We start from the raw sequence: 15,703 nt of genomic DNA, 5'->3' as shown, positions 1-15,703 counted from the left end.
TGTGGTAAAACTCTTGCAGTATGCACAGGTCCTGCTAAATCACATTACTGAAGCTTACTAAAATTATAATAGTAATATTCCCCCCCCCCCCAAAATGGTGTGATTTAATTTCATCTCAGTAAAGAACACTTTGAAAGTGAAATTCATTTGTAATGGGAAGAAAATAAAACCACTAGATGGTGCTAGTGTACATCTGGTCAAATCGAAAATGCTTACCAAAAAACCAACATCGTCCACCATCTGTAATATTTTTATTGATTATTCAGTAAACATTTTTCAAGTGGACTTAAAGTTGGATTACTTGTAGGTAAAATACTGCATTCAACTTAAAGTCAGTTCAGGCTTCTGCTGCTGTGAACAAGTCACTGGAGCTTCAGGTCATCCAGCTGTGCTTTGCACCGAGCAAAAGTCCGTGTGGCTTTAATCCAGTACTTGCACGTAGTTTTTAGGAACCAAGGCCCGTTTGCCCCTCAGGTCCCCTAAAAACCATTCATTATCTATGGACTCGAGATTGGTTACAATATCCCCAACCTGTAAAAGAAGAGGAAATGTGGTTTTACATGTAATGAGGAATTTGTTTACTCATGTAAGATGGAATCAGATCAGTACCCGCAGGGAGAGCTCCTCATCACAGGTTGATGCGAAGCTGTACAGAGCCCTGGCTCTCCCGCCTCCAGCAGCTCCATTCTCCTGGTTATTAAACGGCTGCTGGCCTGTAAAGGGCAAGATTTGAAGGAACACTTGCAAATCATATCAGATCTCATTGAGCATGATCCTATACTCTTGTTTCTTGAACTTTTAGAACAGTGTATTTAGTGGATGCATGTGATAAACAGTGAAGCTTTAGGGGCGAACATTGCTTCTCACTGTGTCATGCTACAGAGCAGCATGACATAAAAAGGGAGGTCTTTGTCCATCTTCTCACACCTGATTTTCTCTACCAAAAACACACAGTATAAACACACGGGCGTTTCAAAACGAAACTCTTCAGCTCAAATGTTAATGACATCATCACACCTGTGGTGCTTTCCGCATAATTCCTGGGGAAGAGGCCCTCCCTGCCGTTGAGCCTGCCACAGCTCCACTCAGCATCCGTGTGCTTGGTGACGAGGATACAGTTGCCCTGTTGAAAGGACAGCTCTTCCTCTGTCCCCCCTGCATAATCATACAGAGCCACCACCCACTCCACGTCAGAGTGAGACGCCTACAAAAAACGAGCAAAATACACAAATGTTCAGTGCACCTGCGGAAAACTTAACTATAACAAAACTATTATATATTTTGCTCAAAACACAGGGTCAAATTGCATGACCAACATTGTCTGGATTTATTATCGTGCTTGTGTTGGTTACCTGAGCAGGTTTGCCAGCCTCAGGGTGCATGCTGGGGGAAGCGGCAGCCATCCCTGTGTAAGTGTGAACAAAATTAAATCAAGGAACAAACAGAAAATTCTGTGGCCACATTTTGTGACAGTCCTCAATAATGTATTGGTGTGCTATTAATAATTCAATATTGCTGCCATTGAGGAGACTGGTGTCAGGCTTTTTGTATTGTTTCTTTTACTGAGCAGGAGTTTGCATTATTCATGTGAATGCTTTAACTTTTTAAAGGCCAATTTCAACTTTTTTCCTCAATTTATAGTATTTAAAGCACAGGTGTCGAACTCCAGGCCTTGAGGGCCAGTGTCCTGCAGGTTTTAGATGCGTCCTTGATCCAACACAGCTGATTTAAATGGCTAAATTACCTCCTCAACATGTCTTGAAGTTCTCCAGAGGCCTGGTAATGAACTAATCATTTGATTCAGGTGTGCTGACCCAGGGTGAGATCTAAAACCTGCAGGACACCGGGCCCTCAAGGCCTGGAGTTCGACACCCCTGATCTAAAAAGTATTTGTAGGACAACAGTGCACTACTCGTAACCTCTGATCTGTAATTCTAAACTCCTGTCTATGGCTGGGCTTTTGTAAACAATTATTTAATTAAAGTCAAACACAAGTGCAAATTCTTGACATGCCACAGAGAGTATGTACCAGCCAGCATGAAGTAAAGACGCTCATAAAAGCTCTTCAGTGAAAGATACAAAACGCACACAGATAAATGTATGTATGTACAGTTTAAAAGTCAGCACATAGTGAGCGTCTGAGTGTCTTCAGAAAATCTTACCGGGCAGTGCGACCTTCTTACTGGGTTTCTGACTCGGGGGTGGAGGCAGATCTTCAATGACGTCTACAAAGTTAAGGGGGAAGATGCCAGTGTGGCCGCCGATCTGTCCCCGTGCCCAGTCCTGTCCCATATACTCCTTCAGCTGGATCACATCACCCTCAGAGAACGACAGCTCATCACTGTGCTCCCCTTCAAAGTCGAACCTCGCCATACACCTGGGACCACTTTAAGGGTATATTAAACATCCAGTTAGCCCATCATGCTGGTTTGTAAAGGCTGATCCAAACATTTTATGCTGCAAAGACAGTACCTGACTTTTGCGGGTGTTGGTGGCGGCTTTGGTTTCCTTTGTGGGAGGGGTTTTGGTGAATCCAACTAATCAAAAAGAAAACAAAAGTTAAAAGCATTTGCCTTGCTTTTTGATTGTCACTAAATAGGTGAAGGATACACTGAAACCTACCAGGACTTTGACATGATTGATGGGAAAGAAACCAGTAGATCCCCTACAGGTGCCCCTGTACCACTCGCTGTCCACCTTCTCCACCATGGTCACAATATCTCCCGCTCTCAGACTCAGCTCTCCGGGGCCCTCTGAGGACCAAACACTTCACAATCAATCATTCAGTGCAAACAATCAAATACAACAAATACATCTACACTTACAGGCCACTTCATTAGGTATACCTGTTCAACTGTTTGTTAATGCTGATGGCTGATAAGCTGATCACATGGTGGTAACCCAGTGAATTTAAGTATATAGACATGGTCATGCTTAAGTTTAAAGCATGGCACATTGGCACACTTTGGGTCCCTTAGTGCCATCAAAGATATTTGATGGTTTCTTGAATGTGAATTAGTTCACTGTACTCAAATTACAAGCTAGTCTTGGTCAAAGTTAACGCTAATTCTTACTAGTTAGGCCCCCATTATCTTGTGCCATATAAACCATCACCTCCTGACTTCACCAGAAAGAGTTGTCTCCAAAGATTAAAAGAAAAAAAAAATGCATATGCATATGGATTTCTAAATTTAGTGGGAGGCCCTTGGGTTAGCCCCCTGTCTACAGAGATTACACTATACTAACCTCCCTCCCCTCTTGACTGGAAACCTATAATTGTATTTGTCCTCTAATTAAAATGCCACAACAAATCCAGACAAAGAACAGCCTGAAATGTCAAAAATATTCTATTAAACAGTTATTCAAGAAACCGATGCTTCACCTGGATCGAAGTCATGTACGACCTGCACCTTTAGCCCAGTTTGGTCAGAATCCTGCACAAAAAGGAACAAAGACTTTAAAGTATAACACATCAGGACAGACTGGTAACAACAGCATCAACGGATCAGGTGGCAAAAAACATACACTGACTCATAATAAAAGGCTGAGTCACCTGTGGTGAAGATTCATCCGAGGAAAGGGGAGTTATAATCTTCATGCAGGACTTGTGGACTTTTCCTCTAGTTTGTCCAACCTGGCACTCCAATTCATTGTGATTAATTTCTCTAAGCAGCAGCAGCACTTCGTTTTTCTATTGAAAGGCCAACAGTACACAAAGGACTTAATGATGTGCTTAACAATGATGAGCTGGAGGCCACGTGTGTGCTGGTAAAACTAGTTTGGTCACCTGGAATGACAGCTCTCTTGAACTACTCCCTTTGTAGTCAAAGCTTGCAATCCCATGGGGAAGCTGCAACTAGTAGGAGAAAGAAAAAAAAAATGTTATCAAGCCCTCACTAAGCCGTTGTAGAAACAAGCCTGGAGTTTTTATGCGTGCAGTCTCTTACAGTGTATTTGTTGTAGAGGCGGTGGCCTGGGTTGGGCCTTGGGGGTAAGACGAGTTCTTTCCTGTGGGGCTTCTCTGGCTGGAGTTTAGGTGAAGCGTCCCATGACAGCGACTGAGAGTGACCTGTGGCTTTGAAGCTTTGGGGAGGCCTTCCCGGGGCTATTTTGGCAGCAGGTGGGCGAGGTGGGAGGCTTTTGTTCACACTTGGCTTCCTGAAGTGCAAAATTGTGCACAACTTGAGCGGGACATACTCAAAGTGTCCTACAGTTTGATATTTGATTGTTTTCCCCCCTGCACTTACCGAGGTGGCAGAGATGGCATTGGCATAGCACTGAAAGGCTCCTGGAAAAAGAATCAGGGCAAAAGATGTGAAGCACAGCTAGCTGAAGCTCAACAGCAGGCAGCGGGTTTAGGAGGCAAGAGTTTCATCAGAAGATGCACTTTAATGAGGTTTAAGGCTTTCCTGTGATCCAAATCATACCTGGAGGGACAAGCTGGACTGCAGGCTTTTTTTGTGGTTCATCGAGTTGTTTAGTGAGCCCACGGGGTTCTGAATTGGAAGAGGAGGAGGATCATCCCAGGAGGAATCTGACATTAAAAAAAAGGCATACTGAGCAGCTGTGCTTCATGTGTACAGGATAAATAAAGTGAAGGTAGGTAAGAGTTCAGTGCCCAGTTACCACATGCTGCATACATGTCAGATAAACACATCAGTGTTTTGACATAAATCAAACATCAGTCAATCGCTTAAGGCTTACTGAACCTACCTGAACTGGTTTTGCTGGGGACCCTGATGGTGGTTGGTCGTTTCGGCAGGCTTGGCACGGTGACGGAGCCTCCATTGATGTTAGAGTTACGCGGCGGTTTAAATGGCATCGGATCTGAGCAATGAGACACCTCATGAGTGTACAGCTTTGCGTTTGTGTTGCACCAACCTAACTCAGGACCTCCGGTGTACATTAATGTCATAAAAGTCAAGCAGAACGTTGTTGTTATTTGCAATCGAGAAGAGAAGAGCTTAAGGTTTACTTAAAGGGAGCATTTGGCATTGTAGGAAATAAGGCTGGGGGGAAACTGTGCATTCGCATTTCTTAGCCATTCCTCCAGTCACAACATAGTTTTGTGCAGCATCTCTGACCACGATGCAACCAAACAACCATACATTAGGTTTCTTTAAATGTCAAATATCTGCCAGTGACACCAAAGATTCTGCTCTCTTTTCTCAGCTTCTTATGGTTGTCACTTAAACACCAGTAAGATCTTTGCAGGCAAGATAACCTTCTTAACCACAATTTATAGGATTTCTTCTTACATTAATAAAGTCAAATAAAGGATTTTTATATGAAAGCAGATTGAAAAACCCAAAACAAAACAGTAGGTCGATTAACACAGAAACTGGAGATGAAAAACATAAACACGTGCTTTTGGAGCAGTGCATTTTATTTGCACTTACTTATTGGAGTCTCCACATACTCTTTCTCTCTGACCACGGAGGCCGAGTTGTGGTTATTTATATTCAGATTGGGTTTGAGTGGTTCCTTCACCAGAGGTGTAGGTGGAAAAGGTGAATATTCAGGTGGAAAAGGTGAAGATTCTTCCTCATACACCTGACTGATTCTGGTCAGCGGAGGGCGTGATATTTGTGACATGGCCCCCTTGCTGTGTAAAGCCTCCAGTTCCTCCCTTATTGATCGACCTGCGGGTTTCTCAGGAGGCTGAGGTCTGGGGGCTGTCGTAGCGTTTTTAAAGATGTTTGCCCTCGATATGTTTTGACTGTCATCGTCTATACTCGGGGTAAACGGAGGTTTGAGAGCTACAAAAGGTTTGGCAGCAACCGGAGGTCTAATGGATGGCTTCCTGGCAGGAAGCTGCGGTTTGCTAGATTCATTCCCATTTCCGTCCTCGCCGGTAGCCTGGCTCTCAAAGGCCTGGATCTTGGCCAGGATGCTACGTTGATTGTTGCTGCCGCTCATCTCGTCAGGAGCATCTTCACTTTGCGAGGATTCGTCGGCTTGATCAGTGATGCCACCGCCCTGCTCGCACTCGTTATCTGCACCGAAAACCTCCAACAACTCCTTTAAATACTTATTTGAGTGGAACTCCTGGTTATCAGATTGAATATCCCCAAAACTTTCACAGATTTCAACCAAAGTCTGAACTTTAGCCTCCTCTTCGGGTGCTTGCTTAAGGGATTTCGTGCGAGGGCGTGGAACGGGACGTTGGCTGCGATTGGAGTTTGAAGGTGAAAGAGTGGCGTCACCAGGTTCAGGGGCAACAGAAGGATGGTTTACGGGAATGTTCCAGTGGACAGTTACAGATCGGACGCACGTGTGCGTGGAGTCTTGCTGTCGAAGTTGCTTTCCATCAGAGTCAGGATCACTTTGGTCCTCAGCGTTTGTGAGTGCTGCAGTATTTGTCACAACCTTCTCTGCTGCTTTTCTGTCTGCTTGTTTCGGCAGTGAGGGCCTGGGTGGCTTTTGTGGCTTTGTACCTGGAAACATGAAGAACCACGGTGTTTAGAGTCAAACCTGCTATGAATGCTCAGCAGACAGTAACGATCCTTTTATGCCTCACCAGCAGGTCTTTTCTCCGCTAACGGTGGAGTGTCACCACGCTGTGTGACGGCAGCGGTAGGGTCAGTCTGTGTGGCGCTTGTGGCTGTGCAGCTGCTCCGGCGGGGGGCTGCAGTGGGCTTTACAGTGTGTTCCTCCCCAGTCTTCTCTTTGATCACCTGGTCATTGGATGGTGGGAGTAGAGTCATTAAAAGAGAGATTTTCACACATTTTCTCAGTTACTATGACATTTCTGTGTCGTGTATCTAGAATAATAGAATTATTGAACTTTCTACTATTGTTATTATGACTCTTTTCATTAGGCATGCTTTCATAGGTTGATCCAGGCATGTTTGGACCCAACATTTGAACCTTTCAGTCAAAGCATTTGAGTCTGCGTGCCTGTGTTTTTTTTTTTTTTTTTTTTTTTAATAGGTAACACTGAGACACTGTGGCTCAGGTCAAACCTACCTGGGACACAGAGCCTGGCTGAGGAGGAGGGGAAACCACCGAGGATCCTGTGAACCAGGTGTTACTTGTCAGAGGCTCTGCTGCTACAAAGGTGATCTGTGGTCGCCTGGAAGACAAACCACCATAGCACCATGAGGACCCCCCCCTACATGAAAACCCCCCCGACAAAAACACATCTACACACCCACTTCTCATTTATCTTTAATGCAGTTTATTTACTGATGATTACTTTTTAGACTCGTTAGCAAAAGCACAGTTCTCTGAACCACATGGCACAAATCAGATATTTGGTTTCATTAAGCTTTTAAGAAGCAAACAATACAGGCGAGATGTAAAGAGTAGGAGGATGTAGGAGGATGGGCACATTTTACAGTACCTCCTGTCTCTGTTGTTGCTCTGAGAGTTTGTTCTCGCTAAAGGAAGAAAGAAAAAAAAAAGTAACATGAACTTTGTCCCCATTGCACTATAAGATGTCCGTTCAAGTTAATCATACTACAGATATATTTCTCTCTTAAAAAAAAAAAAAAAAAAAAAAAATCCTGCTGACTCATTACACGTCCACATGAAAAACATGTGAAGAAACACACCGTAAAAGGCTCTAAACGCTTCTCAGAAGGCCGGTTTAGGCAAACTTACTTCGTTTGATAGCAGCTCGTATTGAGGAGAGAGGTCCTGGACTGAAAAGAGAGCAGAACAAGAGTCTTGTTTATCATCAACAGCAGGTTCATACTTTTGCGGTGACACCATGGTTAAACAGAAATCTCGTCACTCTTCATTTTAACAATCCTTGCAGTGTAACTCCATGCAGCTCCTCCTTATTGTTGATGATCCAAAAATAGATTGACAATAAGGCAGAGATGAATTGCTTAAATATTTTATAGATGTAAATGATAAAAATATAAGCGAAAAATGGCAGACTATATTGGATTATTATGCTTAAGGGAAGAGTAAGGTGGTTTACATCAGGTAAAAAGACAAAAATATTTTATATAAACAGAAAAAAAAATGTGCTGAAATACATTGAAATAAGTTCTTAGAAATTTCTTAGAGTCCAGAGTTAATTATGCAATTCACATTTCTTAGACTGGGCTGTCTGAAACGAGTTGTTTCATTTCCTTACTTCTGATTGGCTACCTCTCTCAAACGGACGGTTTAAGCAGCAGGTGGGCAGCAATTCTGCTTAAATACAGACTTATTTGCCTCAGACAGCAGCATTAAATGACATCATAGAGATACAACAGTAGAAAAAAAAAAAAATACTGATGGATGCAAGTGCTACTTCTCAGCCTCCAATAGACACTACACACCATGGTATCAAAGTCAATGTCGCCTTGAGTTATTAGATTCAAAAGGTATTCGGAATACTTGACCTCTGACCTTGAGGTCAAGGCCACTGGGATTCAAACTTGTCGGAGATTTTCAGTAGATGGAAATCCAAGGTGGCTTCCTTCTTGAGTTATCGCATTCACAAGATTTTCAGAAAACTTGACCTCACTTTGACATTGTGATCAAAGTCACTGGGATTCAAAATTGTCCACTTATGATATCCTGCTGGTATCTTACTCCATCAGTATTTTACGGCTGAGGGGTAAAAGCTGTCTGAATCCAAATTTTCAGCACAGGTTGAAGCTTTTAAAAACACTGACCACATTTATGAAACTTTATATGCTTAAAAAATGCGTCCCCTTTTACAACCACACACAAATAAAAGGCAAAGAATAATAAGTTTCCACCTTATAGGACAAGAGTAGTATCCCAACAAACACCGTTCATTAATCTGTTTGAACACATCGGGCTAACAAAACCAGGAATCCCAATAAACAGGACAATTTCCTCTTTTGTAACTCTTTTACAAAATACAGGAGGCGAATGTATCAACATCTTCCATTTGTTTCACTTTCAAACATTCTTTCCTTTTGATCGCAGCACTCTTTGTGCTGGTTGAAAACTATAGAGGTTGAACTAACGTGACAGGGAATTTTCCCTGCTCGTTAAGACCCGAGTCCTGGATCTAAACTATCTGACAAAAGCCCAACAATCCTCCTTTCCTTGTGCTGGGCGGTTAATTTAATTCACTGCTTGAGTTGGAACCACGTGGACTTAATAGGTCACAAACAAATCCACGATGTATGAAAGCTTTAAATAACGGGACAGATTTTCAGCCCTACACACATTTGTCTTCTTAACATGTGTAAACACCAAGTGAAAAAAGCAGCACGGTGTCTACTCATCATTGTGTTGACCTTCTGTCTGTCAGCGAGGATAGATCACCGCATTGTTTGGTCCATTCACAACCTCACCATCAGCAGATCTGGCTGTTAAAGGGGACAGAGCCCTGCTTCCAGCTACAGCTGAAGTTTGGTGAAACTGAACAGCTGCTGCTGGATCGAACATACAAAACTTCAGCTCGGCATGAAATCAAATACCTGGAATGCAAATGTTCTTGGTTCTTGGTTCTTTCAGCACCATCTGCAGAGGAAAACAGAGAGAAACAGGTTTTATAAGTGACAATGAATGACGTATGAGAAAAGTTAGATGTATCATGATTGATCATTTTTAGTGCAGTGACTGAGATACTACAGGTCAAGTAACCAGAAGCAATGGCTGCTTTCACAGAATCCAGAAACAAGCTATGTTAACATGACCTTCTGATCGATCACGTCCAATTAACTTAAATCTTTCTGAAAAAACTTGTTATAATGATTGTTATGAAATTTCAACCTTATACGTCAAATTTTTTTTCAAGAGATATATTTTTGAAAAATGGTCCATTGGCTCACTACCAGCATGAGTCAGTGTTTGGACATGAATATTTCAAACATTATTAAAGATAAAAGCCTGAGAATTTCACTGGCCTTTCTTATCATCAAAAGGAATCAGGATCTAAAATTTAGTACAGATACATCAAAAAATGTCTTAGTATTGGTCAGTTAAAATATATAAAATAAATTAAAATAAATCAAGCGGTTGTGTAAAGTCACATTTGAGCGCTTACTTAGAAAAAAGCTTCACATATCAAAAGACAACCAGTGATAATTTCTGAATGGTACAAAGTTGAATTTTACAATGATGCAATTAAACCTGTAGAATACTTTAAGTTCAATACTTAGTCACAACTATGATATAAATGTTATTATCAGATAGTCCTTTGGGTAGAGTAGGTCTTGAAAATGAAAAAATATGCATATAATTAACAAAATTAGTTTCTCGTTTATAATTAGAGTACCATCTGGAAACTATCCACTGATATTTTTGTTTTTGTGGTACAACTTGTTATACTTGCTCAATCCAACTTGAAGTTTGAATGAAAATGGCAATTTCTTCGTTTTTGTGACCAGAAATTTGACATTGAAAAGTATTCTGCACATTTTATTTTGTATTATTGCAAAATACAACTATATTCATTCAGAAATCTTTTACAATATCAATTTAAAAACAAACAAACAGAAAAAAAACAACCCAAACTTTTACTGTGAGTTCAAATACAAGACGTCACAGGACTGCTTGATTATTTTTCTTCAAATTTTAACTAGTCAATAATTGGACATTTTTAGACTTTGCTCTCCCAAGTTACAGATCCTTATTGACTCTGATGGCAAGGAAGGCCAGAGAAAATCTCATCTTTAATAGCCTTTGAGTCATCCATATGTAAACATTGAAGTTTGGGGAAAAAAAAAAGTATTTGATAGATAAAATTTTACAGCAACGATTAAATGTCCAAACCATAAAATCTGTAAGCGAATCAGAGACGGTTGAGCCGTAGGTGCAGGTTTATTTGAGATAGAATGATCTTTCTAAAACATGAGCTGGTCCTACTGGTAAAGCAACTTACTGAGGATCAGAATGAGGATAAAAATGCACAAAAGAAGCAGCAGGTGAAGATGGGAGTTTTTAAAAAGGCAACTAAATATGACATCACGGTCCACGCCAAAGGTCTGAGCCATTGTTTTATAAGACACAAACCCCAGACTCTCCCACTGCTTCCAGACAGTGCTGTGTGAACTAGAAATACAAGAACTGAAACCATACCAGCAGGGTGGACAGAAACATGTTGATGAACCAGTTTGGCTAAAATGAACTGGTTTCCTTCAGGAAGCACCATAAACATACGTATAGTTATTTCCTGGACTAATGTGGTCCATGACCTGATCTCTAGGTTTTTACAAACCTAAAGCAGATTTCCAGCATTTATCAGCACAAGCTAAAGAGTAAATTCAGTCATTTAAACTAAAGTCATTTGTCCTTGAAGTTTAATGAAGGCAAGCAGGCAGAGACAGAGGAGGCATTGTTTTTAATGCCTCAAACCTGACGCCCTGACCTAGTTGTTCATGACACGCACCTGTCACACCTGTTACTTGTTATCTGTTTAAGCTATAGTGCTGCTTCCTCAATTTACACAGCATGTGAGAACACAGCTTCTGTACTTTCACTTGATGACACAGACATTTTTAAGTGGCTACATGATGAATTCTCAGGAGCTTTGACACTTTTACACTTAAAATGTCAACACTTCATAACAGAAGTCACATAAGTGACACAAAAGCACACCTGCCTGGTCATCTGTATCACTAGAAGTGACACCATGTGCTGACAGCCTTACCTGAGAGAAATTAAAGGAAAAGACATCAAGCGTTCAGCATCAAAAAGGTTATTTCCAATCAATATTTTCCCTCCTGGTCCACCGAGCGTCCCTCTGAACGTGCCAGTGAAGCTGAAGCAAGCAGTCGCACACCCACAGGCAACAGCAAAAAAGAGGGACGGCCGATAATGTCTCAGTGTTTACTCGGCCAATCTGATGAAGTGGAATGTGGTCAATCAGGAAGTGGAGGTTTTCAGTGTAACACTGCACCATATTAATCTTTTACTTGTGAAGTCACAGAAATGTTCACGCGACTCTCTGTCATCCATACTGTAGCTGACGCGGGTCTACAGCCCACTTCAGCAGCTTTGAATTTACATTTACTCTGTCACCAGGTCAGCATTTATTTCAGGCTTAAACAGTTAACTGTTATATTTCCAGTGCAATATAGAACCTGGCTCTTGAGTATTTGCTTAAAATGTTGAATTAACTCAAGGATTTTAAAAAGAAAATTAAAAATATGATGATAAATGGAAGATCTATTTTAAAAAAAAAAAACGATTTCTCAGAGCACCTGAAGAGCACTCATTCAAAGCACTTCAAATATGAGTCCTTGAGTAAATCCAAGTAAGCTAAATGGACTGGTACTTATATATTGCACCTTTCTACTCAGGTGAGCACTCAAAGCACTTTCTACTACTAATCTCATTCATCCAGTCATACGCACACTCATTCAGCACTTTTATCTATGCCTAAGTACTTTCTAGCGTTCACACCCTCACACAGATTTATCATGTGGCAACTCAGGGCAGCTGGAGGAGTCAGGATGAGTTCACTGAGCTTCTGATTGATAGACCTGCTGGTCTACTAGCTGAGCAACCAAAAACCCATAGCTCTAATATGAAGATAAAGTAACCAGCAGTGCTGTGTGATACTGCACGATTTGGCATTGATCTGATATCAAGTCAATGCAGGGCCCGTATTGCCAATACTGATATGAAAATTTCTTTATATATTTTAAAACTGGGCTTTTCTGGAGACCTGGAATGTAAATGTGCCTTTTCTCTAGAGCACAGTCAGCTTCTGTTGTTTAAATCTCTTATAGGCTATAAATAAAATAGACATGACAGTCAAAACTAAAAGATTCAGATATTTTTTGAGTTTGCAGGTTTGAGATGTGTTTTTTTCATTTTATTTTTTTTTAATACAAATCGTTGGGCTTTGTTTCTATCTTAGAGGATAGAAACAAAGTATCTGGTTACACTTTAAGTAACCATGTAAGCCAGCTGTTTGTGTTCACAGATTCAGGCTTACAGGAATGCAAACAGTACATGTTTTCAAGTTCTTTGAAAGAGAAAGTGAGTTTGAAATATCTGAAAGGTACCAAAGTGAATCCATTTCTCTGTCTGTTGGTGTGAAAAAGAAAGTGATGCAGGCTGATACATTTCACATGGTTTAAAGTATAAACTCTAAAGCTGAATGCACTTCTAAATGTACTGAATGTACTTCTGGTTTAATGGATGTCAAAAACCTCCCTATTAGTCATAATTGGCCTCTGCACCAATAACAGCACTGCGGTTTTGTCTTGGTTAAGCTCACCTGTGGGTGAGACGTTAGGCATGAATACCTCACACACACAGAGGTGTGACAAATTAACTGAAACTCTTGACTGATCATGCCTCCCCGTCGCACAGAGATGGACTGATTGTCAAACAACGTGAATCATATGAGTCACCAGATCTCAGTCCAACAGAATGGCTGTGGGAAGTTTGAGACAGACTGAGCTCTCCGCTATCATGTTCAAAACTTCAAATAAGGGAATGAATGAATTAGGTTTCATCCCTCTAGTAGAACTGCAGTGATATAGGGAATCAACAAGGCATAAATGAGATTTTTCCAGAGTCCTGTGGAGGTTTTGCAAAGTGAACACCGATTTTTGATCCCACTATAACCAGCAGCAAATGCCAGAAACGACAGATTATATCAGCTGGTGAAGGCACACCAGTTTGAATAAGCTTCAGGCAATCTTGTACCATACTTAAACATCATGAAGGTGACTTCAGGCCAAGAACTACCTCATTGTGGTAGGTGAGGAGGACAACAGCAATTAAGCTTATAAAGAGATAACATTTATTTTAAGCAGAATTGGGTTCAGTTTATTCTAAATCAGTCCCAATTTCCCGTGTGGCACCCTGGGAAAATGGATTGACCACACATGCATCAGATGGCTGTTAAGGTATATTGATAAGGGCCAAAGTGGAAGAATAACCAACACACTGACCAATAAAGCAACAGGATCATCCCAAATAGAGAAACTGAAACATGTGTTGCACCTGTGTGTAACAATAGTGGCTTTCTTTAAGAGAACTATTTACCGTTAGAGATTCACTGACATCAGAAAGCAGCTAAAGTCAGCAGGAAAGGTTTCCCCTTCACAGCCATACTCTCCCTCGAACACATGCTGACGTTACTCAGCACAAGTGGCAGCAGTCACAGAGCAGCTGGTGAAACGAGCACCAAATGGAGAACAATCTGCCTTCAAGTGTCACGCTTCACCAGCATGAGTTAAGAGAGCAGTCAATTCGATAAGCAAATTTGCTCCCTATCCTGTACAGGTCATCAAGAACATGCTGAAGCACCTTTGGGAGGGAAAAGATTCTAAAGTGTGACTCAGGTCAAAATCCAGGAAGTGCTGCTGCTAACTGTTGAAAACAGATTTGCCTTCACTCTAAAAACAAGACAGCTTAAAGCCGCCAAATGACGATGTCACGAGTGAATAACACAATGTCAGCAGCAGTGTCCGGGAAGATTAGATGGTGTCGATGCAAATGAGTGATTCACAGTGCAAACTTCCCGAAGTAGTATCTGAAGTGGGTCAGACGATTTTCTGTTATTATCACAAGTTCTGTCAATTACATACCACAACCTGTTCATCACACAGCAGCCTGCCTGTTCAGACACTGACAGGAATTTCCATGCAAACAGCTGGTGGAGTCAGGTTGTGGTATGAGAGGGTGTGTTGGGGTCTGACACTGCTGGGGTGGGGTTGCTTGCTAGGAAAAACAAAGATTATTTGGGGTAAAACTATCTTGGTACTTAACTGTTGTGGGCAAGCCGGGGCTAAAATGAAGAGCAGCAAATTATGAGTACAGAAGCGGGTGGGAATTTTCTATAATCACAAACTGGATGATTAAAATCCACAGCGCTGTGTGATTATAAGAAACGGAGAAACTGATGTAAATGGCACTTCAGTCAGAGCGTTATTAAATAAAGTACTTGTTTGCTTCCACGCAGAAAATCAGAGCATTACAACAGCCTGCTGCTTTATACTGTTCAGATTTCTGAAGCAACATCAAAACATAGTTATTAAAAATCCTTCTGCATTTGCCCAAATTAACCCTAACACCGGTCTCTCAATCCTGCCAGATGGCAAGATCCTGCAGGTCCAAGAGAGGTTTGCACACCTTTTATACATTTCTAGGATTTCTAGGGATCATTCCTCTCTCTCAGTTTCTGTGTTTATATTAGAATAAAACGCTGACTCCTGAATTGTGAGCTTTAAGCAACAGGTTTTATGAATGGAGCATCGTCCCCCGCTTAACAATGAAGATTTTTCACATTATTTGCTGTTCACATTGCGTTTCTACACACATGATTTCGTCAATGTTGCAAGTGTTCACACTTGAACCAAGATTCAGCCTTTTCCTAAAGTACGCGCTCTGCAGATAAATCAAATCCTGATACACCACCATACCCGATGCCTGGCTTGTGCGCTCCCCTTCGTTCTCCTCCTCCTCCTCACGCCTGGATTCTGCCATATTGGTATGAAACGATGTGGAAATTTAAAAAACAGATAAAAAAAGAAAAAAAAAAAGTTAGATCTTGTGAGCAGCTGGCTCCTCAGTCATCTGTGAGCATAACACGACGACGCAGTCGGCTGTTGTCCTGTCCACTAGAAGTTTCACCGAGTCCTGCCCCGCTGTGGACAGACAGAGGTGACGACATCCAGTGACCGGACCCCCGGCAGGAGTCGTTACTGTCGATGTTTGTACGCAGCTTTTTTAAAAAAAAAACATTATTATTTTATGTCTAATATCTACGTTTATATTGATAAATACCGAGCCGTCAACAGTAATCTTTAGCCTTTATTCTGAC

The 15,703-nt window shown here is 41.4% G+C and overlaps 1 protein-coding gene across 2 annotated transcripts; it reads right to left on the bottom strand.

Moving 5' to 3' along the window:
* Nucleotides 1–234: 234 nt before the first annotated feature.
* Nucleotides 235–15,466, bottom strand: sh3d19 (SH3 domain containing 19). 2 transcript variants are annotated; one of them, XM_040023839.1, is made up of 21 exons: nt 15,303–15,466; nt 9,396–9,438; nt 7,606–7,646; nt 7,346–7,382; nt 6,970–7,075; nt 6,521–6,677; nt 5,400–6,437; nt 4,714–4,827; nt 4,428–4,534; nt 4,248–4,288; nt 3,948–4,158; nt 3,788–3,856; nt 3,554–3,691; nt 3,383–3,434; nt 2,623–2,753; nt 2,473–2,537; nt 2,163–2,386; nt 1,353–1,405; nt 1,018–1,204; nt 610–713; nt 235–531 (listed from the first exon to the last, which is right to left on the bottom strand). In XM_040023839.1, the coding sequence occupies exons 1-21, from the start codon at nt 15,364–15,366 to the stop codon at nt 421–423; spliced, it is 3,093 nt and encodes a 1,030-aa protein (XP_039879773.1). In that variant the 5' UTR covers nt 15,367–15,466; the 3' UTR covers nt 235–420. The 2 variants fall into 2 exon arrangements, with proteins under 2 accessions (XP_039879773.1, XP_039879772.1); XM_040023838.1 differs by lacking the exon at nt 15,303–15,466 and adding an exon at nt 10,999–11,544.
* Nucleotides 15,467–15,703: the final 237 nt, after the last annotated feature.

Source organism: Simochromis diagramma, unplaced genomic scaffold (assembly GCF_900408965.1).
Source record: "Simochromis diagramma unplaced genomic scaffold, fSimDia1.1 OVJJ01000302.1, whole genome shotgun sequence".
NCBI classification, from domain to species: Eukaryota; Metazoa; Chordata; class Actinopteri; order Cichliformes; family Cichlidae; genus Simochromis; species Simochromis diagramma.
The sequence above is the reverse complement of the archived record's forward strand: the minus strand, read 5'-3'. Positions and strand labels throughout refer to the sequence as shown.